Source organism: Martes martes (genome assembly GCF_963455335.1).
Source record: "Martes martes genome assembly, chromosome: 1".
Lineage (NCBI taxonomy): Eukaryota > Metazoa > Chordata > Mammalia > Carnivora > Mustelidae > Martes > Martes martes.
In genome coordinates, this window is record NC_137888.1 from 28,315,797 (window position 1) to 28,338,484 (window position 22,688).

General features: G+C 37.3%; 1 protein-coding gene across 1 annotated transcript in view; it reads right to left on the reverse strand.

Annotated features, from left to right (window-relative positions):
* The window catches only part of LOC308351509 (multidrug resistance-associated protein 1-like), a gene marked incomplete at its 5' end in the record, with an annotated part of 92,013 nt that overhangs the window by 2,054 nt on the left and 67,271 nt on the right, over positions 1–22,688 (reverse strand). Inside the window, 8 exons of the mRNA XM_080817228.1 lie at positions 569–735; positions 2,211–2,369; positions 4,856–4,999; positions 7,601–7,702; positions 9,251–9,377; positions 10,793–10,992; positions 14,079–14,234; positions 16,173–16,327. Coding sequence (XP_080673354.1) covers positions 569–735; positions 2,211–2,369; positions 4,856–4,999; positions 7,601–7,702; positions 9,251–9,377; positions 10,793–10,992; positions 14,079–14,234; positions 16,173–16,327 — 1,210 coding nt within the window. The remainder of the gene's footprint in view (positions 1–568; positions 736–2,210; positions 2,370–4,855; positions 5,000–7,600; positions 7,703–9,250; positions 9,378–10,792; positions 10,993–14,078; positions 14,235–16,172; positions 16,328–22,688) is intronic.

Genomic DNA, 22,688 nt, shown 5'->3' on the forward strand with positions numbered 1-22,688 from the left:
ACCCTTTGGAAGGGGAGAGTGAGCCATGCAGATTTCCAGTGGAAACTTGTTCTTGGGAAAGGGAACAGCAGATGCCAAATCCCTGAGGCAGGCAAGAGCTGGCCTGGAATATTCATGGAACAGGAAGGAGGTCCATGTGGCAGAAAGAGTGAGGTAGGGAGAGCATCAGAGAGACCGAGGCATGCAGTGCAGCGCTTGAGCTCACTTTCCAGAGGCCTCTGATCATGGGAAAGGGGCTGTCATCAGGTATCAAGCAGATACGCAGGAAAAAGGAGCCCCAAACAACATTTTTAAGGAAGAAAGCTATGCAAATAGGAGTCTTTACAAAAGAAGAGTCTATGAAATAGTAACTTTTCATCCCAGATCGCTCCGCTTATCCCCTTTCTTTCCTTCACCAGTGGTTTCCCAGCCAGTGGTAACCATTATAGTCCTTGAGCAATCGTGTGCTTTGATCAGACCAAAGGCGATCCTTGGTGACTCAGGAGTGACTTTCCTTTGATGCTAACTCAAAGTTTCTAGGGAGCCTTGGAATGTGTAAGTTGGCCAAGCTTTGCTCTTAGCAGCTTACCTGAGGTTTTCACCTCCCTCTGAAATCTCATACAGCAGCTTCTTGGGAAGGGACTGCACAAAGTCCTTTAAGTGACACAGTTCCAGCACCTCCCACAGCTCGCTATCAGAATACTTGTCTAGGGGATCCAGGTTCATTTGAAGGGTACCAGAAAATAAAACAGGATCCTAGAGAATAAAATCGTCACCAGTAATCTTACTTTCACATGAGGCACAAGCACATTAAAAAAAAAAATCAGATTCAGAAAGTAAAGAAAAAACGAAATGATCAAACCTAAATAGTTACAAAATTCATTTTATATTGAACAAAAAAGCAGAAGAGAATCAGGATAAGCTGTAAATGAGATTAAATCATTATAAATTTCATCATCTTTCTCCTCATTAACAATGTCAACATCAGCCACAATAATAATGATGATGATGATAACTGCCATTTAGTCAAAGATACAGAATAAATGCAAACTACAGTATGGATGTAATATTATCAATCAGCATACCAAATCAAAAAGATGGAAGTCATTATCCCCATTTCACAGAGACTAAGCTGGAGGGTCCAAAGAGCTCTTGTTGAAAGCCACACAGATGGTGAGTGGTTGAGCAGAATTTGAACAGGACAAGTCACACTCTTTCCAATATACCAACATGCCTGGTGAAACTGTACCTTACTACCCTGTATTTATTTATAAGAAAGGAATGACTAATATCTCTTTTCTTCATTAAATGTTTTTCTCTGCCTGAATTCCCTTCAAATTTGCTTTTGAAGTAAATTCATGAATACGAGTATATGTCTAAACAATATGAAAAAGAGATTGTACTTTAAGATTTTTATTAGAAGGTAATACAAAGACATCCCATAAATACTCAGCTTAAATCTCTCAAACTCAACTGAATAACTCATCTTTGACTGTAGATGCATGTTCTTTAGCCAATTTGCATATTTGTTAATGATCAAGTTCCTTTGATGCCACAGACAGACAAATCAAAGGACTTAAAAAATGATCTAACTGAAATATTGTTCTTTTCATCTTTTTAAATGTTTTTAAACTTCAAATCAAAGAGACAAAATTTTATACTCACTCTACCAATTAGGCAAAAGCCTCAGTAATTTTTTTTAAGATTTAAAAAAAAATTTTGTTTATTTGACAGAGATCACAAGTAGGCAGAGAGGCAGGCAGAGAGAAAGAGGGGGAAGCAGGCTCCCTGCTGAGCAGAGAACCCAATGCAGGGCCCCATCCCAGGACCCTGGGATCATGACCTGAGCTGAAGGCAGAGGCTTAAACCCACTGAGCCACCCAGGCGCCCCAGTAATTTTTTTTCTTCCAAAAAATAGCAGTGCATTTCAGACTGATCTCTTCATTCAAATTGTATTATTTGCATTTACTATTATGAAGGAAACTTGTAAAGCAACATACCAGTTTTTCAAATGGATAAATGCTTTTAGGAAGAATATTTTAGAGTAAGAGTGTTTAATAAGATTCAGTTATGTAGTGATTTTTCACTTGGAAGGAACACACTTTTAAAAAGAAGAAGAAGAAGAAGAAGTAGGAGAAGGAGAAGGAGAAGAAGAAGAAGAAAAAAAAAGAAGGAGAAGAAGATCACCTAAAGGGAGTTAAAAGAAAATCTACTGACAAAATAGGCTTTACCTGTGGAATAATATTAAGTCTGCCCCGAAGGTCATGAAGTCCAATAGTTGATATGTCAATACCATCGATAATAATTTTGCCTCCTGATCTTTCCACAATTCTAAACAGACAATTTGAAAGTGTTGATTTGCCTGCTCCAGTCCGTCCCACAATTCCAATCTGTAATGAAATGATCATAAACAGTTTGCACTGTGCTTTTGGTAAGGGACTGGGGCCTTTTTGCACCGACAAGTACATTAGGTGTTGGCTCAGCAGGATTTAATTTTGCCTAACAGAGTAACACTGCCTGACATGGAAGATGTAATGTGACTTCTAAGGCACAGTCTTTACCCAAATACTCATTACTCACTGGAAAAGCCCAGGGTAATGTGTAGGTTTTCTCTACCTTTGAGTAATTTAATAACCACCTAACTAGAGCACGCCAGCAGTCGCAGGAAGAGCAGACAACCCCTGAACCATCCTGGGACTAGCTATTCAGAGTGCGGCCAAACATGACTCTGATAACGGGGTAGTTTTCTTGGGACTTTCAAAATGAGGCTTCTCTACCCGCCTTCTGCAGATAAAACAAACTAACAAACAACAAAGGGGACAGAAACACTTAGCCAGAAGGATAGAAAATCCAAAGGAATGCTTGCAGATTTCCTTGGTGTATCAAAACAACTCTGGCGTTAGAACTACTGAGGATGCCTATGGGTAACATCTGAGGATCTTGGATTCCTGGACAAGATAATCAACTTGACATAAACATCAAGTGATTGCACACGGTCCTTTCACCACGAGGACTAAAGCAATCCCTAGAGGGGCCCCTGGGTGTCTCGGTTAGATAAATGTCTGCCTTTGGCTCAGGTCATGATCCCAGGGTCCTGGGATCGAGCCCCATATTGGGCTCCCTGCTCAGCGGGGAGCCTGCCTCTCCTTCTCCCTCTGCCTGCTGCTCTGCCTGCTTGTGCTCTCTTCTCTGTGTCAAATAAATAAATAAAATCTTAAAAAATAAGTAAATAAAGCAATCCCTTTCGGTGTTGATTTGTATCTTGGTTTTAATGGAAACATTAAGCCAAGAAAACATTAAGGAGGTTGGTTTGTCCTGATGAAAGATCATAAATCTTAAACCTGACACACTATACTAGAAATATCAGATTCTGTTGAATTAATTGGGATCATCAAAATTCTACAATGACTTCCTTTGTTCCAAAGACATTTTTTGTTCTTGATGTTCCTGCAGTGGACATGGTTTAGACAGTTAGAAAAAGAGATGTTTGGGGTTATAAAAGTCAGGTGTCTGAGAAAGAAAAAGTGGGACATTACTGTCAATATTTTTCTTCATTTTTTACTTTTTTTCACTTATAAAATCTTTCTAAGGAAATAATTTTTTTCATAAAACATTTCAAAAAATGCAGGAAAAACTATAGTAGTAGAAATTATTTATAATCCTGTCACCTGAAGAGAACCACGATTTATGTTTTACAACTGTTTTCTAGGATTTTTGCTAATGTAGTCTACCCATTTGCTTTTTTAAAAAAGAAAACTGGTATACTATCAACAGTTTTGTATATAGTTTTTATTAACCAAATTACATCTCAAGTATTTTCCCTTTTCACTAATAATCCCGGAAAACATGGTGTCAAGGACTACATACATATTCTCTCCTATGGATTTGCTGTCTTTTGGGTAACTTAATTTTACTGTCTTATTATTGCTCTTTATATAATAGAAGGAAGTAAAAATAAAGTATACTACTGGGTATATGTCCAAAGGGAACGAAATTAGAAATCTGCACTCCCGTGTTCATATTCACAATATGCAGGATATGGAAACAACCAAAGTGTCTGTCCATAGAACATATAATGAAAAAGCGTGTATGTGTATACACACACACACACACACACACACAGGAATAATTCAGCCATAAAAAGGATGGAAATCCTGCCATTTGTGCCAACACAGATGAACCTGGTGGACATTATGCTAAGTGGAATAAGCCAGAGGGAGAAAGACAAATGCTGTACGATCTTCCTTATATTTGGAATCTAAAAAAGCCAAACCCATAGTACCACAGAGTAAACAGTGGTTACCAGGGACTGATGGTAGGGAAAAATGGGAAGATATAGGTCAAAGGGCACGAATTCTCAGATGAATAAGAAGAATGTGTTCTGGGGATCTACAGTGAGGTGACTACAGTTAATAGTTCTGTATTGTACACTTGAAATTTGCTAAGATAGTAGATCTTAGGTGTTCCTACCACATCCAAAAAATCAAAACAAAACAAAAACCTTATAACTATGTGAGGTGATGGATGTGTTAATTGATTGTGATAATCATTACTCTCTCTATATATGTATATATATCCCACCATCACGTTGTATACTTTAAATATATACAATATTTACTTGTTAATTATAACTCAATAAAGCTGAAGAAAGTATGCTTAAATTATGTTTCATAATATAGTATGCACAATTTAAAAACACCTTTTGTTTTTAAAGAGGAAAAACTTGTTCTGTATATACCAACGACATGAGTTTATTACTTTTATATGAAATTTGAACAAAGACCATCTTATATTCAATACCATATCATAGTTAGACCTTAACAATAAATGAATTCAGTCAAAAGGGAAAGTGAAACTTATAAAATATATATGGTACCTTCTCTTCACCATGAGTCTGGAAAGTGATATCTTTTAATGCTAAACCAAGATCATCTCGGTATCGAGCCTGGTAATTAATAAATTCCACTATCCCTTTCTCGGGCCATTGTGATGGAGGCCTTTTAGACATAATCCAGGGTGCCTTAAAACAAAGAAATATTATAATAATCACAAAAAAATACCTTTCCCTCCAAAAAATAATCTTGCATATAAATAAAAGTGATAGAAAACATTTGTGGATATTATGATCTCCTGAAAACAGTTTTAAATATTACCAATACAAAACTTCTCATGTAGTTACAAGAAAAGCTTAGAAATAAGTTTTTGGGGACGTCTGGGTGGCTCAGTTGGTTGGGCGTCTGCCTTCAGCTCAGGTCATGATCCTGGAGTCCCAGGATCAAGTCCCATGTCAGGCTCCCTCCTCAGTGAGGAATCTGCTTCTCCCACTGACCCTTCCCCCTCCTGCACTCTCTGATTCTCTCTCAAATAAGTAAATAAAATCTTTAAAATTAAAAAAAAATTAAAAGAAAGTTTGTGGAGGTAACAAGGCTTCCCATCTCCTATACAGTTATTAAGAAGAATCTTCTAGGGGCATCTGCGTGGCTCAGTTGGTTAAGCAGCTGCCTTCGGCTCAGGTCATGATCCCAGGGTCCTGGGATGGAGCCCTGCATTGGGTTCCCTGCTCAGCGGGGTGTCTGCTTCTCCCTCTCTCACTCCCCCTGCTTATGTTCCCTTTCTCTCTCTGTCAAATAAATAAATAAAATCTCTTAAAAAAAAAAAAAAAAAGGAAGAATTTTCTAACTACGAAGTCGCTGAAGGTAACCTGTTTAAAATTTTAGCTGAGAAGAGGACCGTTTGTCATTCATTCATTGCCCAAATACTATTTCCTATGCTAGTCAGTACTTTAGCTGATGGGATTCATCCATGAGCAGAACAGATACAAATTCTTGTCCTTACAGAGCATACAGGATGCCAGAGAGAGAAAGAACCATACAGCATATGTAGAATGTTAGATAGTGATAAAGCTTCAGAAGATGGCGGTGTAATTTTAAGTAGGGTGGATAGAGAAGTCTTGGTTGGGCAGGATATGGGAACAAGCTCTGTGGATACGGGCTGAAGCGCTTTCCAGGCAGACAACTAACTACACATGCTGAGGGCCTGAGACAGGGGCCTGCCTGAGACACCGGAGGAACAGCTGGAGGCAAACAGTGTGGTGTTTGGGCAGCGAGAGGAAGCATGAGGCGGGGTGATCACTGGTGTCAGAAGATGGATCAGGTCAAGTGATGACTGACAGGAGACGACTGGTGATCTTGACAAAGGCAGGTTCAGTGGAGTGGTGGGATTTAAAGCCTGTTTGGCCAGAGTCCAAAATAAAATGAGAGACATATAGGCAATTCCAGAGAATTCTTCTGTAAAACAGTGCAGAGAAATGGGGTTCCAGAAAGATAAACAGAACTATCTGAACAACTGGCTTCTTCCACATTAAAGCTTTTGTAACAATATTTGTCACACCTGCATCAAATTACATAAAGATGATTTTTTTAAATGTGTGGGTGTATATTTTTTTAATATGAAAAGAATATATATTATAAATTTATACATACATAAACAAGAAGTTTATATACAAAAGTATATATACAAAAAATTAGAAGGTATATAAAATAATAAAGTTATATAGCGGTCATCACATGGCAATAGATTGAGAAAACAATGTTGATAATTGGAGGTGGTGAAGGTAGGTTAATCTTCCATGAAATTTGTGTGAAAAAGGAAGGTAAGACCTGGGGAAGAATCTAGGGAGAGATTCAAAATTTAAGGAAGAGTTGGAAGATGCAGATAATATTTTAGCATGTTTATAGGTTGAGAGAGGCAAGGGGGTCAGGGTGCTGAGATGTAGAAATGAAAGGAAGTGGTTAATGGAGCAACGTCTGACAGAAGACATGAACAGATATTACCAAAAATATAAGAGGAAACTCTGGTTTTTCTTTGAAGGAGGGACACCTCTTCCTGAGAGTCATGAGCAGAAGAGGAACATTTCATGATTTAGATACCTTTATAGGTAGTTTGAAGAAGATACAGAAATTCAAGTCAACTTTAACATCGGCCTTGTTAATTCGTGGAACTGGGAGGCAGAAGTAACCCAGATGAGTAACATGCAAGTAACTCAAATATTATACTCCGTCAATAGTGTAATCCTTCTCCTTTCTAATTATAATTAATTAAAAGGAACAAAACAGACTGATTTATTCTCCTCTTCCTTTCCAACCACAGAGATGTTAATGATGAGTAAATGGAACATAAAGTATAAACAATAAAAATGTAGTTAATTTAAAAATTGCACAGACTTCCATTATGAGATGACTATACTAAGACACTTTTCACAATGTAAAATCCTCACAAAGTTATAATCGTAGGTTGCATATTTTACTCTACTTTGGTAGAGGACAAATCATTGCGCCTTCTAAGAACAGGCACTCATATTTAATCTCTACAATATAACATATCTTACAATTTGTATACTACTGCAATTTAGTTAACTGGTATTTTTTCTATTTTAGTGATATATAAAATAATGGTGTATTTAACAGTAGACTGGGTTTTAATTTCATTGAAATGCTGAGTATTACAACATGAATTTGGAAAAGCAGATTGTGTTTAAAACTTATTTTTTTGAATGTCAATTTAAGGTGCATTAAAATATCTTAATCCTGCATCTACTTATTGGTTATTTGGGACTGCTTACCTCTTTATCCATATTTTCATATTCACAAACTCTTTCAATGGAAACTGCATTGGTTTCAATTTCACAAGCTTTCCTCACCCAAAAATTCAGAGATTGAGTAATCTGGAGGAAAAAAACCCAAGCTTCATGAATGGTTCTTTAGTCTTTTACATAATATGAATAATACTTTATAAAGTTTCACTTTCCATCATTTTCATATATTTTATCTCTTCTGATTATTCAACAACCTTAGAAGTAAGCATATTTACACATAAACACACAAGTGTTTAAGTATATTAAAATCATTCATATCATACATAATGGTTTTTTGGCAGAAGAAATAGTTCAGCATATGTTGAAGGAGTCCCTACTTGGGTGTAAGGAAGGATGAATATTGATGGATCTGTTTCAAGAAATGTACACCCCGGAGTGCCTCAGTGGCTCAGTTGGTTAAGCATCTGCTTTAGGCTCAGGTCACGATCCTGGAGTCCCAGAATCAAGTCCCGCATGGGACTCCCCGCTCAGCATGGAGTCTGCTTCTCTCTCCGATTTTCCCCCCTCTTGTGCTTTCTCTCTTCCATTCTTTCTCTCTCAAATAAATAAATAAAATATATAAAAAAGAAAGAAAGAAAGAAATGTACACTCTGTGAGAAAAAAGTTGTGCACAGTATTACCTTTGGCATTCCTCACTATCTTTCATCGGAAGGAGGATTCTCCTAAGTTTTGACCACTCTTGTCTCCCCCTTTTCTTTCTTTCTTTCTTTTATTAACTCTACTTTCTTCTCAGCATACCTACAAATATAGGTTGTAATCCAAGCCTAACTCTAAAAGTCAAAAAACTCTGCCAATTCAGTGTTTTCTCAAATTTGGTGCCAAATAATCTGATGGCCAACCTGACTTGAAAACTAATATGGGGCTCTTTAAAGTCTTTATTTAACCCACTTAGGGAAAAATACCCACATATTTCACTGCAGAACAAGTAGTCTGATTATGGGGTTCTGCCCTAGACCTTGATTATGGTATATATATCATATTTCCTTTCTACAAGCCCAAGTTCTGAATTCTGAAATGCAACTTGCCTTAAGCATTTTGGATAAGGGATGAAGGGTAAGTACTCAAATCATCTAGACTTATTATTTAAATAATGTATAAGTATCTTTAGTAGTTTAGGGAATATTCTATTTACAAAGAGGGCATGACCACACTGATACAACTAGTGCTTTTCAGTGTAATACAAAAAGGGGTTACCAGGGAAAAACTTATAAGCATAGAAGAAGCAGAGCATATGTTCTCCCCAGAGTCTGTACTATCTCCTTGGTTAGGCTGGGCAAACTGGAAGCACGGGCCACGGCGGAGAGAGGACTACCATGGTCACATTCTATAAATCTATAAGGCTAGGAGAACGGGAAACTTCTAGGTAACTACACCTAGGCGTTTAGGTATAGGAAACGCCACCCCAGGCATTTCCGAGACTTCTAGCACTCTGTCTGTTCTTTTTGTGAGCTAACTTGGAATTGCTGAGCCAGATTCCTGCTACAGAGGAAGAAATGAGCCTCCAGGGCCTCTCACTACTTAGCTAATACGATCTATAATTCAGACAGGCAAGGGAGAAGAGAGTTTAATTAACTGGATTATAAACATATCATATACCACAAAGTCATTATTACTCACATTTAGGGCATAGGATATGGACAAACCAACTATTGCTGAATCTATAGACTTGCCAGCCAGCACAGCGAGCAGGGCTGCAAAGAATACCATTAAGTTGCCAAGGAATTCCAGTCTGACAGACAGCCACCTGTGATAATGGAAAATATTCCTCAGCTGAGATCCAAAGGTTTTAGTACACTTGGTATGAAATCTCTCCTGGGACATGAAAATGTAAACATCAATAGCTGCTTCCTTTTTTCCTCACTTACTTAGAACTCAATCAAAACAGGATCATTGCAGTGATGAAAGACTAAAGGATTCCTCTGCATTAAAACACACTTTACTTTTGCAGAACTTTGCTTTAAAACTTAAACAGAATTAAAAGTCAAAAAAGAACACCAGCTACACTACATCATATTTTAAAATCCTCTCAGAAAATCAATCACCTTTTGGATTACATGCCCTTTTTTACATGATAAAATTAGTCTCCAAGAGTTAAAAATGTGCCTAGGTACCATTTAATATTTCATTTTTCTCCTTTATGTGAAATGATAAATTTAAAATATAAATTATTGTATGCAAATAAAATATATTCTACAAATATAAAATACAACACAGAGTCATATTATTAGTAATTCTAATAGCATCCTATATAACCTTTAAAAACTTGGGACTTGGGGGACGCCTGGGTGGCTCAGTTGGTTAAGCAGCTGCCTTCGGCTCAGGTCATGATCCCAGCGTCCTGGGATCGAGTCCCACATCAGGCTCCTTGCTCGGCAGGGAGCCTGCTTCTCCCTCTGCCTCTGCCTGCCACTCTGTCTACTTGTGCTCACTCTCGCTTCTCTCTCTCTCCGACAAATAAATAAATAAATAAATAAAAACCTTTAAAAAAATAAATTAAAAAAAACAAAAAACAAAAAAAACTTGGGACTTGGGGCGCCTGGGTAGCTCAGTAGGTTAAGCCTCCAACTCTTGGTTTCGGCTCAGGTCATGATCTTGTGGGTCATGGGATCGAGCCATGCTCAGTGGGGAGTCTGCTTGAAGATTTTCACCTTCTGCCCCTTTCTTTGCTTGCTGTCTTTATCTCTCTCTCTCTCTCTTTCTCATATAAATAAATCTTAAAAAACAAACAAACAAACAAAAAGGCGCCTGGGTGGCTAGGTGTGTTGGGCCTCTGCCTTCAGCTCAGGTCATGATCTCAGTGTCTTGGGATCGAGGCCCACATTGGGCTCTCTGTTCAGCAGGGAGTCTGCTTCCCTCTCTCTGCCTGCCTCTCTGCCTACTTGCGATTTCTCTCTCTGTCAAATAAATAAATAAAATCTTAAAAAAAAAAAAAAAAAAAGCTTGGGACCTTATTTTCATGTAAAGTAGTATGTACTTTTCATTTGAGTATAAATAGATTCACTTAAATGTGTATTAAATATTAGAAATATGTAAGGCTTTCTTCTTTTTTAATATAATCTGATGAAATGCCATTACAAAACCCTCTTTCTGTTGAAAAGTTAGTGCATAAGACATCTAAAAAGAGACTGGTCTTGAACTAGGTATACTGATATGACTTACCTGTTTGAAATTACGTTATTGTAGAAGCAGACCAAGTTCTCGTTCACTACCTCTTTATTTTGCTGGATGAACCTCTGTTCATGTCCAAATGCCCGGATAGTGGACACCCCTGATAAGGTCTCACTAAAGTGTGAAATGATGGGAGAGCGAGAAGCTCCTGCCAACCGTCGAATCTGCCGAGAACTCGCCACGTAGTATCTCTAACCCAAAGACAGAAACAGGCAGTTGGAAAGATGTAGCAGAAAGTGCTTCAATGGTTTGCCAATGGCAAGACACTTGAGTGACCCCAAAAAGTGAAGTTCAAGTTTTAACTCCAGTACCTGTGAATGTGGCCTTATGTGGAAATGGAATCTTTGCAGCTGTCATTAAGGACCTCAAGATGAGATTACCCTGGACTTAGGGTGGGCCCTAAATCCAGTGCTGGCTGTCCTTGTAGGAGACAGAAAAAGAAAGACAAAGACACAGGGAGAAAGCCATGTGAAGATGAGATTGGAGGAATGTACACATTAGCCAAGGAAAATACCAAGGACTGCTGCCAGCTGCAGTTAGGAGAGAAGCATGAAACCAATGTTCCCTCAAAGGATCCAGAAAAGAACCAACCCTACCTATACCTTGATTTTGGACTGTTATCTCCCAGAACTGTGAAAGAATAAAATTCCTGTTGTTTGAAGCTACCAAATTTGTTACCAGAGCCTTAAGAAACTACTATACCCTAACAGTAGAAAGCCCCAATTCTGGCCAGCATGGCTAGAACAGCATTGGGCAAATCTCCACTTTGATAATCCTTTCAAACAACCATTACTGAGGACCTACTACAGAAGCAGCTCTGTGTCACAGGTTGGCAATGTGACTAGGGCATTAACCCATTAAACGGAGGAAGTCAACCAACTGTACCAACAACAGTATTTTTGTACCTAAATATCATCATGAGAAAATTTTGTTGTTGTTGTTGATGAGAAAATCCTACCAGTGCAGCCACGCAAGTATTACTGGCTACTTCTCCTCTAACTTGGTTGAGTCTGGTTGAGATGAGTGGAGACTGGAGAGCTGGAGGGAGAATGCCCTAGGTTAAAAGGACCATCATTCACCAGCCCCAGATAATTGCTACAAACTAGAAACGCAAATCAAGAGTTGCCACATCCTGCAATTTTTTTCAAGGAAATCTTTGGATCTGGAGTTTTACATAAAATCCCTGATTAAAACGTCCTCATTCTGGTAAAAACCTTGAGCAAGCTGAGCAAAAACCTCTGAAACTACCTGTCAAGCTGCAGCCTACGAGCTCTACTCTATGCAAGTGTCCTGGAGAACACAGAAGACTGTGGCATTCTGGGACTTCAAGGGGACTTAAGAGATTGTCATAAAGAAATTTTGATTCTGGGCCTCATCCTGATAGATTCTTTATTTCCTCCCAGTTTTATAAAAATATGATTAACAACAACAGTACACACACACAGATACACACATACAGACATTGTAAAATGTGACTTTTCTTAAAGAGATACGGGGTGCCTGGGTGGCTCAGTGGGTTAAACCTCTGCCTTCAGCACAGGTCATGATCTCAGGATCCTGGGATCGAGTTCCGCATTGGGCTCTCTGCTCAGCAGGAAGCCTGCTTCCCCCTCTCTGTCTGCCTGCCTCTCTGCCTACTTGTGATCTCCCTGTCAAATAAATAAATAAAATCTTTAAAAAAAAATAAAGAGGTACAATTAGAGATTCTGATTCAATAGGTCTGGGGTATGGTCCACAGATCCAGGGACCATCCTTTGAGTAGCACTGATATAAAGCAAACCTCCTATTTTATAGGGGGAAGCAAGGAAGCCTGGAAACACAAGTGATGTGCCAAGCATAGGAGTCAGAAAAGGAACTAGAATTTGAGTCTCCTGAATTCATATTCAGGGCTCACTCTATACAGTGTCCCTAATAAGATATGGTTTCCAGACTCATTTCCACTCCTGGTCATCCTATTCTAATTTACCAACCACAAGACCATCACATACATTTTCATTTGTGATACAAGGGTTTTTTTTTTTTTTTTAAGCAGATATAATTGATTCTCAATACCATCCCTCATATTCTAGATTTTTTTCTTTTAGCTCTAAGACATAGTGTCTTCCCTGGAGGACTTATAATCTCATTGGCAAGACAATTTGTGGTCTTAAAAAAAATAGCCTGTAATACTAGTGGTATAATAAATCCATAATATCTGGATGAGTCTGAGCTCTTTGCACTATTTTGGTAAAGAATAGTTCACACAGAAATGAAATATGACCTAGGCCATGAAGGGTAAGTAAGATCCAGTCAGGCAGAGAGAATAGGGAAAACATAGGAAGTAGGAGGAATAATAATAGCATAGGTGTAGAAATGAGAACATGATTAACATTCTGGTTTGGGAAGATTAAACTCCAATATGAATTTTAAAAACTTGAGTTTTGGGAAAGCGTTGAACTACAAGAACCACATCCTTTTCTGTAAAGAGCCTCAAAATACTTTTGTTTTTAAATTAAATATGTGTTAAGAAATTTCCTTTTACACTGTAGCCTCCCGGTGATATAACCTTGGAATGTGGTTGACCGCATTTTGATTGGAATATAAAGATATGTATCACGAGAGATCTATTTAGTCCTTCTAGGAGTCCTCTGCTGATATTGGGGATAACGGGACAAGAAGGCAGTTACCGGTTTCTCTTTTGGATTTACAGGAAAACTTACTTTCTGCTAAAATGTAAATACAAGATAGATTCTGTGGTGGCCCTAAAAAGGCACAATTCCATTCTGCTGCAGCAGGGGCCACAGCTGACTGACAGCCCAGCCGCTGCCCCTCTGGGTCCACTACTCTATGAGCATGGAGGCCATGTTTCCCACAGGTGGCTTCCAGGCGATGACTGAGTATGGCAGGGATGCCATAAAGCACCCTTATGGGTGCATAAAGCAGGCCCATTTCAGGGACACGTGGGACACTCCAAGGCGTGACATTGATTGTAGACTTCCCATTCATGCAATAAATCTTTCATGGAACTGTCCTGTAATCCAAGATTTTTCCTACCCAATCCTTTTCTCTCCCTCACAAGAATCAGACCTGCATCCCTGTCGGAGGACTCACGCAGCCTTCTGCGGCTCACTCTCCTTTATCTTCTACAGGCATTCCCCAGGAACTCTCTGCTATACGGAGTTCTTTCTTGGAATCTGCTTTTTGGAGAACATGAACTAATGGGCCGTCGAAGTGGGTCTGAACCTGTATCTGACTGTGAACTTATGTTATTAATACACATAAAAATCCATGTACTTACCTGTATAGTGAGATAGAGGAACATCAAGGGAATAACCCCAAGAATGAAGAGTGGTAAAGCTCCCCCAATGACCAAAACTGTTCCAATAACATCCAGCGTGCAGTTCACCCAGGTCCGCAAGTAGTAATGGAAACGTATATCAATTATAAACATGTCCTGAAAAAATTGGTATCAGGTCACTATATTTTTAACTTTTCATGATTTAAAATGAGGAAAAGAAGAAATATATCATTCAATGTAAAAATTTAAAAAAAAATTACTCAGATGTGACAATCTGATGATTGAATAAGTCTAACTACATGGTCTTTTTCCTCCCCAACCTACCCTCGTATATTTTTCCCTTGTGGTCAGTTGTAAAGTTAACAAGATGTTAACTATTCTAGCAACAAGATGCCTACGGTCAAGCAATTTGGATTTCCCAATGAAAACTACGCAGCACTTAGTATATATGCCTAATGTCAGACTCTGCTTAAAAAAATTTTAAAAAATGGAGTCCAAACCCCAGTAACTGGGTGTTCAGGAGCACTGGCCTAACCACTATTTACTACTCTGTAAAATACTAGTGAGCCATTCTTAACCACTGAGAACATGTTCAGTGGTCTTTCGGATAGCTGGATCCTGTCAACATTCCAAGAGGCAGAAAAACAAAATAATCTCATCTGCAAAGTTAGAAACTGAAAGATGGAAGTGGAGAATGAGCGAAAGAAAAACATAGGGAGGTCATGCATCAATTCACAAATAACTTAAGCAAATCTATGTTGTCAAATCTATGGCATAAGGTATGACCTAAGAAATTCCAGGGAGTAGGAAGATACCCAACATAGAGGCATGGACAACTACTCAGTTCATGACAAAATGGACACAAAGAGTGGAGATGGAATTTTATTAATCTCAGTCTTGCTTTGGGATTTCTCTGTTTATCTCATATTCCGAATAGTGTAAGAGCATCATAGCCATATGAAGTTTCCTGCCTGTCTTTAGAACACATCTTCCCATATTCTCACCTGTTTAAGACCCAAGCATTTGACATGTTACTGTATAAAAGTGACATATTTTCATTAGGGTCCCAGACAAATGTCCACTGAGAGATAAAAATGCTAGAGATCAAGTTTTTCCATACATTTTCCAAAACAGTGTGTACATTGGTATGACAAGCAAGATTTACTATTCCACCACACATTTATTATGTTAGGTACTTTCATTTAGATCTTCATGTTTTATTCTCACTTCCTCCCATATACACACCAAAAATCGTTTACATGTACACACAATATACTGGCATATTTTATGGTTGTGGGCCTGTATTATCTTATTCAGGAACCACTAGCAATATGTGTCTACTAAGTGAGCACTTGAAATGTGGTGACTGCAAACCGCGATGTGCCATAAATAATACAAATCAGTTTTTGAAGACTGTGTAGAAATAAAGAATGTGAAATATTTAGTTAATAATTTTAAACAACTTTAAGCAAGTTTGAAATGTTTCGGACATTCTCTGTTAAAATATATTATTATAATTATTTCCAGCTCTCTCTTTTTACTTATTTATTGCAACCATCAGAAAGTTTAAAATTACTTATGTGGCTTGCATTCTATTTCTTTTGGAAAGTGTAATTTTAAGTGTTTGATAGAAAACGAGGAGGAAAACCCTGTAGGTAAGCAGAGACACTCTGGGAAGGCCCACCTATGCCCCATTCACCATAAGTGAGTTGACAGTTTTCTTAAAAGCAGAAGGCTTAAAATCCAGTTATCGTCATATAGACTTCTATTTTCTTTACTTTCTCACCCCAAACCAGTGATTCTCAAGCTGAATGTATGTAAGAACTGGAGTTGTAGGCACCAGAGCACATATGCTTTTTGGATACTTTCAGCCATTTTCAGGGGTTATTTTGATTACGTGTATGAGATGTGGTACTGCTGTACATCAATTATAAATGTCCCAAGAATTAGAAATAAAATAACAAGGAAATCTATACTACACATAACCCATCTTTTCAGGATGATATATGTATTTTTTATAAATACTATTACAAGGTCCTAAATACGGGTCATCGTTTTCAGGTATGCTGTTCAATAAGGTGTGGCTTTACTGACCTTGGTGAAGCGGTTGATGATCTGTCCTATGGGATTGGTTTCAAAAAACCTGAGCGGGAGGTGCAGCACATTATCTAGTAGTTGAGTATGCAAAGTTCGAGAGGCAGCCAGGGATCCTCTGGTGAGTATATAGGCTCCAGAGCAGACAAAGAGACCTAAACACAAAATGTTGCCAGGGGTATGTTAACCTCTTAAAGGAATTTTGTACCTTAACTCTGAAAAAGTTGCTTATCATAGTATCTTTTAAATGGAAAACTCAAAGAGCAAACTTAATAATGTATAATTGTGGACCACACCAAGTACAGATATACACAGTGCATTGATAATAAATATACACTCCGATGGGTTGCCATCTCACCAAAGAAAGGCTCTCCTTATTCACGGGCACAGATTCTAGAGAATGCACAAAACATAACAGGACAACCAGGTTCACAGAATACTAGTAACCTATTAATTTTGTGATGTCCTATGGGACAATATGGTATTCACTGGTGCTGCTAGCCAAATAATTATAGCTCTCCTAGCTTCTAGGTCCATGACAGAATTGTTCTTTCTAGCCTCCTTGTGATTTATGGGACCTTATAAAGAGTTCTGAGCAAGTTGAAGGAGAAATAACACATAATAACTGGTTACAGCAATTAATTGCTAATATCAGAACTTCTAAAGTTTACTAACTTTGTACGGTGCCTGCCAATATTTATAATGGTGGATGGATTGCTTCTTCAACTTGGGTCCCAAGAATAAGGATAAACCTTTTATTATTAATTAATTAATTAATTTACTTATTTATTTTGGTCTGTTAAGCTACTAAGATTTGGTTGGTGGAAGGGCTGTTCTTGCAACAACTTGAAAAGGCAGACATATAAATAATAAACATATAGCTGTATTGGAAGAGGTTGGAAATAGTCATCAGCACCTATTGATTCTATAACAACATAACTATTGTTACATGCATTTGACAAGCTATGACAGGAAAAAGACCAGTTCATAAAAGAGCTATCCATGTGTGAGAAGAAATGAAAGGACAAAAAGTTCTCAAATTGGAGAACTTGTAGGGCTGGAAGACACGCTTTGTTACAGTGATTGGTCAAAGATGGATATGTGATTCAAATTGTTTCAAGAAGAGTAACTTCTGGATTTCTATGGAAGGAAGTTCTTTGAGAGAGAACATTTCCAACACCATGCGAAGCCTGATAATTAAGCTAATGCAGAGCTGATAAATAAAGAGTAATGAACACTTCATCTGAGCACAGGGACGGAATGCATATACAGACCCATGCCTGGACTTTTTAGTTTGGGGAGTCAATAAGTTTCCATGGTACTTAAGCTAGTTTGCTCTGAATCATAGGGGATCCACAATTGCTCCATGGCTTCTAATACAGAAAATTGTTAATAAAAGTGTATTTCCAATATGGTTCTCATTTCTTTGTTAAGTATGTGTAAAACAAAACAATGACAGTTGACCCCGACCATCTTAAATTATTTCAGCTAATTGTTTTATATTTTAAATATCACATGCTGCTGTTAAATGATTTCTTAGCTTTAAATATTTTCTATTTTTTTCCTACCTCACTCTCCCCAAACTTCCTTTTTCCCTTTTCAATAACAGGTTGTCACCCTCTTTCTTCAAATAAACATTCAATATTTATATTGCCACTAAGCATACATTATGCATGAAGTTCACCACTCTTTCCCGTATTCTTAGTTTCCTATGCAACAAGCACTAATTTATTCCCAAACACTTCAATAGTCAGCGGATCTCTTCTGAATATATTCAAACTCATCAGATATTCTATTATTTCCTTCATCCTATGTAGCCCCCTTCTCTTAGCAACACACACTACTCTCTTGGATCCCTCTTTCTTTCTCTAAACTGGAATGGTTGCAAGATCAGACACTTGTATTCCTCAGTTATGGGAAATGTTAAATATTATGAATTTGATCATTTTCACTTGCATTTTCTGACTTATGTGAGTGTTGAACTTCCTGGATTATTCCTCTAATTTTCTTATTTATCACTTTTTATCTCTTTTCGACGTTATACATCTGGGATAATTTCTTCTAGTTTATCTTCTCACACGTGTACAATCCTTTTACGTCCTTTAAATGTTTCAAGAATTTTTGGTCTACGATTGAACTTATTTCATCACATTTTTGCATTTGCTTTGTGAATATAATATTTTGAATCTCTGAAGACACCAATTTGACATTTTAAGCTTCTCTTTCAAATAAGATTATTTTATTTCTGGGCTCCATTGCTTTTTTGTTACCTCTTATTTATACTGTTGGTTTGATTAAAATGCAAGACCATCCATCATTGTCAGTGTCAACATATGAGATAAACATATGGTTAATTAACAGAGGGACCTGGTATGGCTTCCTTCTGCTATTGAACACTTTAATTTCCCCCAACATTGTTTCCCTCTGAATGGAAGGGATTGCTTCAAATTCCACAGGAGTGGGCAGATGTGACACAGAGAGTCAGACTACTGGGATCCAGACATGGAGGCTGGAGCTTTTCCGAAAGCCATTTAAGGAGGATTTCTTCTATGCATGCCACACACACTAGGAACCCTAATTTCCTCTTAGATATCAGCTTTCAAGTTTTCACTGTATTGCCACAATGCCAGTTGGTGTGCACATGATGGTGGTGATGATTGCAGGAAGGACTGATGGGCCAGAAGAACAACGGTCTAGTGAATTATTTTGGTTATTTCCATGCAACTTAATCCTACTCTTTACCAGTGACCATGAATTTAGTGTTTCTCTCCTACTCAAATGAACATCTCCCTCTTGTGTTACAGCTTCTCCCCTATACATTTGTGGCTGCAGGTTCTTCTACCCTTGATTGACTATCAGTTTGATTGTTTATGTAGAATTTTATCACCCAGAAATCTTCTCAAGTCTTTCCTTTTATATTTATTCACTGTCATCTCATTGGAATCTTGTGAGGTAAGTAAAGTAGATGATCCAGTCACTCATCTTAAACTAGAAGCAGCCGTGTACTCATTAAACATTGTACTTTGAAAATAAGATGCCTATATTGTATACATTGAATTGGAGAAAGAAGGTTCCTAACAATGAGGCATAAAACATAATAGATTGGGGATGTTTAGAGTGTCCTAAAGATTCCAAGGAGAATAGCTGGGACTTCAGAAAAAAATGTGCAGAACTATTTCTTGTTTAGAAAATGAGGTCAGATTTTTACTACTGTTACAAAGTATAGCTCTAACATTGGGCTTTGAATTCCAGTCTCTTTTAGAATGATGCTTTCCATATTATTCACAGTAGGTCTGTGGTATTAACATGCGACAAACAATGTTGCTTATGCTTTAAAGCACTCCTGCCCTTTTTATTTTGTGAGCTATAATGATGTAAGTGAATATAGCCTGCCCTTCATTGCACAAGATTCTGTAAGATGCAGCTGTGGTCTACTGAAAAAAAAAACAGAAATTACATATTTTCATTTCTTAGGCTTACCCACTTACAGAAAACTTATAATGGGATCTAATAAATAAGTCCTCAGAAAATGTTAAACTTTAATGCAAAAAAAAAAAGAAAGAAAAATTAGGGAGGATTCTTTTTATTAATTAATTAATTAATTTGTTTATTTATTTTTACCAACGCAAGGCTTGAACTCATGACTCTGAGATAAAAAACTGAGCTGAGATCAAGAGTTGGAAGCTTAACTGACTGCCACCCAGGCACCCTGAGAAGATTCATATTTTAATTATTGAAGACCACTCTACACAAAAAGCCAATCAAGAAAAAATCATTTTGATTAGACTGCATAATCTGTTGCCTCATTCCAAAATATTTCCTATATCTACTGATAGCTAATTTTTTCCCCTTCTGATAGTTAATCAAAACAAGAGAATCTCTTCAACAAATGGTGTTGGGAAAACCGGACAGCAACATGAAGAAGAATGAACCCAGACCACTTTTCTTATACCGTACACAAAAATAAATTCTAAATAGATGAAAGACCTAAACTTAAGACTTGAAGCCATAAAAATCCTAGAGGAGAACACAGGCAGTAACCTTTTTGACATCAACCATAGCAACTTCTTGCTATATATGTCTCATGAGGCAAGGGAAACAAAAGCAAAAACAAACTATTGGGATTTCTTCAAAATCAAAAGCCTCTTCACAGTGAAGGAAACAATCAACAAAATGAAAAGGCAACCTATGGAATGGGAAATGGTATTTGCAAGTGACATACCTAATAAAGGGTTAATATCCAAAACATATGAAGAACTTATAAAATTCAACATCCAAAAAACAAATAACCCAATTTAAAAATGGGTGGAAGACACAAATAGATATTTTTCCAAAGAAGACAGATGGCCAAGAGACATATGAAAAGATACTCAACATCACTCATCATCAGGGAAATAAAACTCAAAACTACAATTAAGATATCACCTCATGGGGCGCCTGAGTGGCCCAGTGGGTTAAGCCTCTGCCTTCGGCTCAGGTCATGATCCCAGGGTCCTGGGATTGAGCCCCGCATCTGGCTGTCTGCTTGGTGGGGAGCCTGCTTCCCACCCTCCCCACCTGCCTCTCTGCCTACTTGTGATCTCTGTCAAATAAATAAATTTTTAAAAAAATCTTTAAAAAGATATCACCTCACACCTGCCAGAATGGTTAAAATTAACAATACTAGAAACAACAGGTGTTGGGAAGGATGTGGAGAAAAGGAATCCTCTTTCACTGTTATGGGAATCCAGTGTGGTACGGCCACTCTGGAAAACAACATGGATATTCCTCAAAAAGTTAAAAACAGAACGACCCTATGATGGAGGAATTGCATTAGTAAGTATTTACCCAAAGAATACCAAAATACTAATTTGAAGGGATATAAGCACCCTGCTGTTCATAGCACCATCACCTACAATAGCCAAATGTCCATCCACTGATGAATGGATAAAGAAGCTGTGGTGTACACACACACACACACACACAGAAATAATAGCCATAAAAAAGAATGAAATCTTGCCATTTGCAATGACATGGATGGAGCTAGAGAGTATTATGCTAAGCAAAATAAGCGAGAGAAAGACAAATACCATATGATTTCTCTCATATGTGGAATTTAAGAACAAAACAGATGAATATAGAGAAAAAACAAAGAGAAACAGAAAACAGACTCATAACTGTAGAGAACAAAGTGGGAATTACTAGAAGGGAGCTAGGCGGGGGGAATGGGTTAAATAAGTGATGGGGATTAAGGAGGGCACTTGTGATGAGCACTGCGTGTTGTATATAAGTGATGAATCACTGAATTTTACACCTGAAACTAATGTCACACTTTACATTAACAAACTGGAATTTAAATAAAAAATTGAAAAAGATTAAAAAAAGATATATGGCAAATCAAAAAAAATGTGTACCTTAAACCAATATCACACTGTATGTTAACTAACTGGAATTTAAATAAAAAGTCTAAAAATTCTGATAAAAATATAAGACTTTTTACAGGTAAAACTGTGAACAGTAAACTTACATACCTTGGCTAGTGTAGGAAATGATATTTGCTCACTTAAAATACTCTTCAAAGTATACTGAATTTCCCCTAAAGTTCTTACATGAGCTCTTGAACTGGTATGCGTTTTTACACAGTCTCTTTTGCTGCTCAGAATTCCAGATGGCTGTATCTATTCTTTCCTCAATGAGCTGCAAATTGGAAGCCAATAATCTTGACTCTCACTGATTCAAAACCAAACACATTGTATCTTTCATAGTACAGATATTCCCTACATCTCATTTTAGTCATTAAAAACATCTTTTTCCCCAATGAGTATTGTTAACAGAATGGCAAAATAAACATAACTCTGTCTCATGATATTTGCATACTTTTGATGGAGACACTTCTAAGCAATACAATGGCCACACAATAAAGATGAGAAAAGAGGAGAGAAGCAAAGCCCTAAGTTTCATACTTTTTATTTTATCTTCATTTTTTTTTTTACCAAATTCATGTATCTCTTTGTGTTTTCCCTTATGAATATCCTTAGATAGCATGACTTCCATTTATTTTTTTTCTTTTTTGAATTCTCCCTGAATATCATTCCCCCTCAAGGTACCTTTTTTTCCTCTTATAAACACACACAAAATCTGTACTTAAAAATCTTCTCTATATTTGTATTGTACTTTTGAATATCCTTTTTTTTTTTCCTTTCAAATCACCTAACATCTTTGAAGGACAATACATATCTACTCCTTAATTATCAATTGTTAAACTACCTACAATCTGTATTCTCTTCCTATCTCTTTCTTGATAATGTATCCTTGACTACAATCCTGGGTCTTTTCTCAATTTTCTTTCTTCTTAACATTTCTGCAGCATTTCAGAATCACTAAGAACTTCTTTGAAGCACTCCTTTTCCTCCTTTCCTTTTTTTTTTTTTTTTTTTTGGCTTTTGTTACATCACATTTTTCACTTGGAAGGCACTGTGTCATCATTTAGAGTTTTCCAAAATATACTCTATGGAAAACAAGTTGCTCAAGATATTA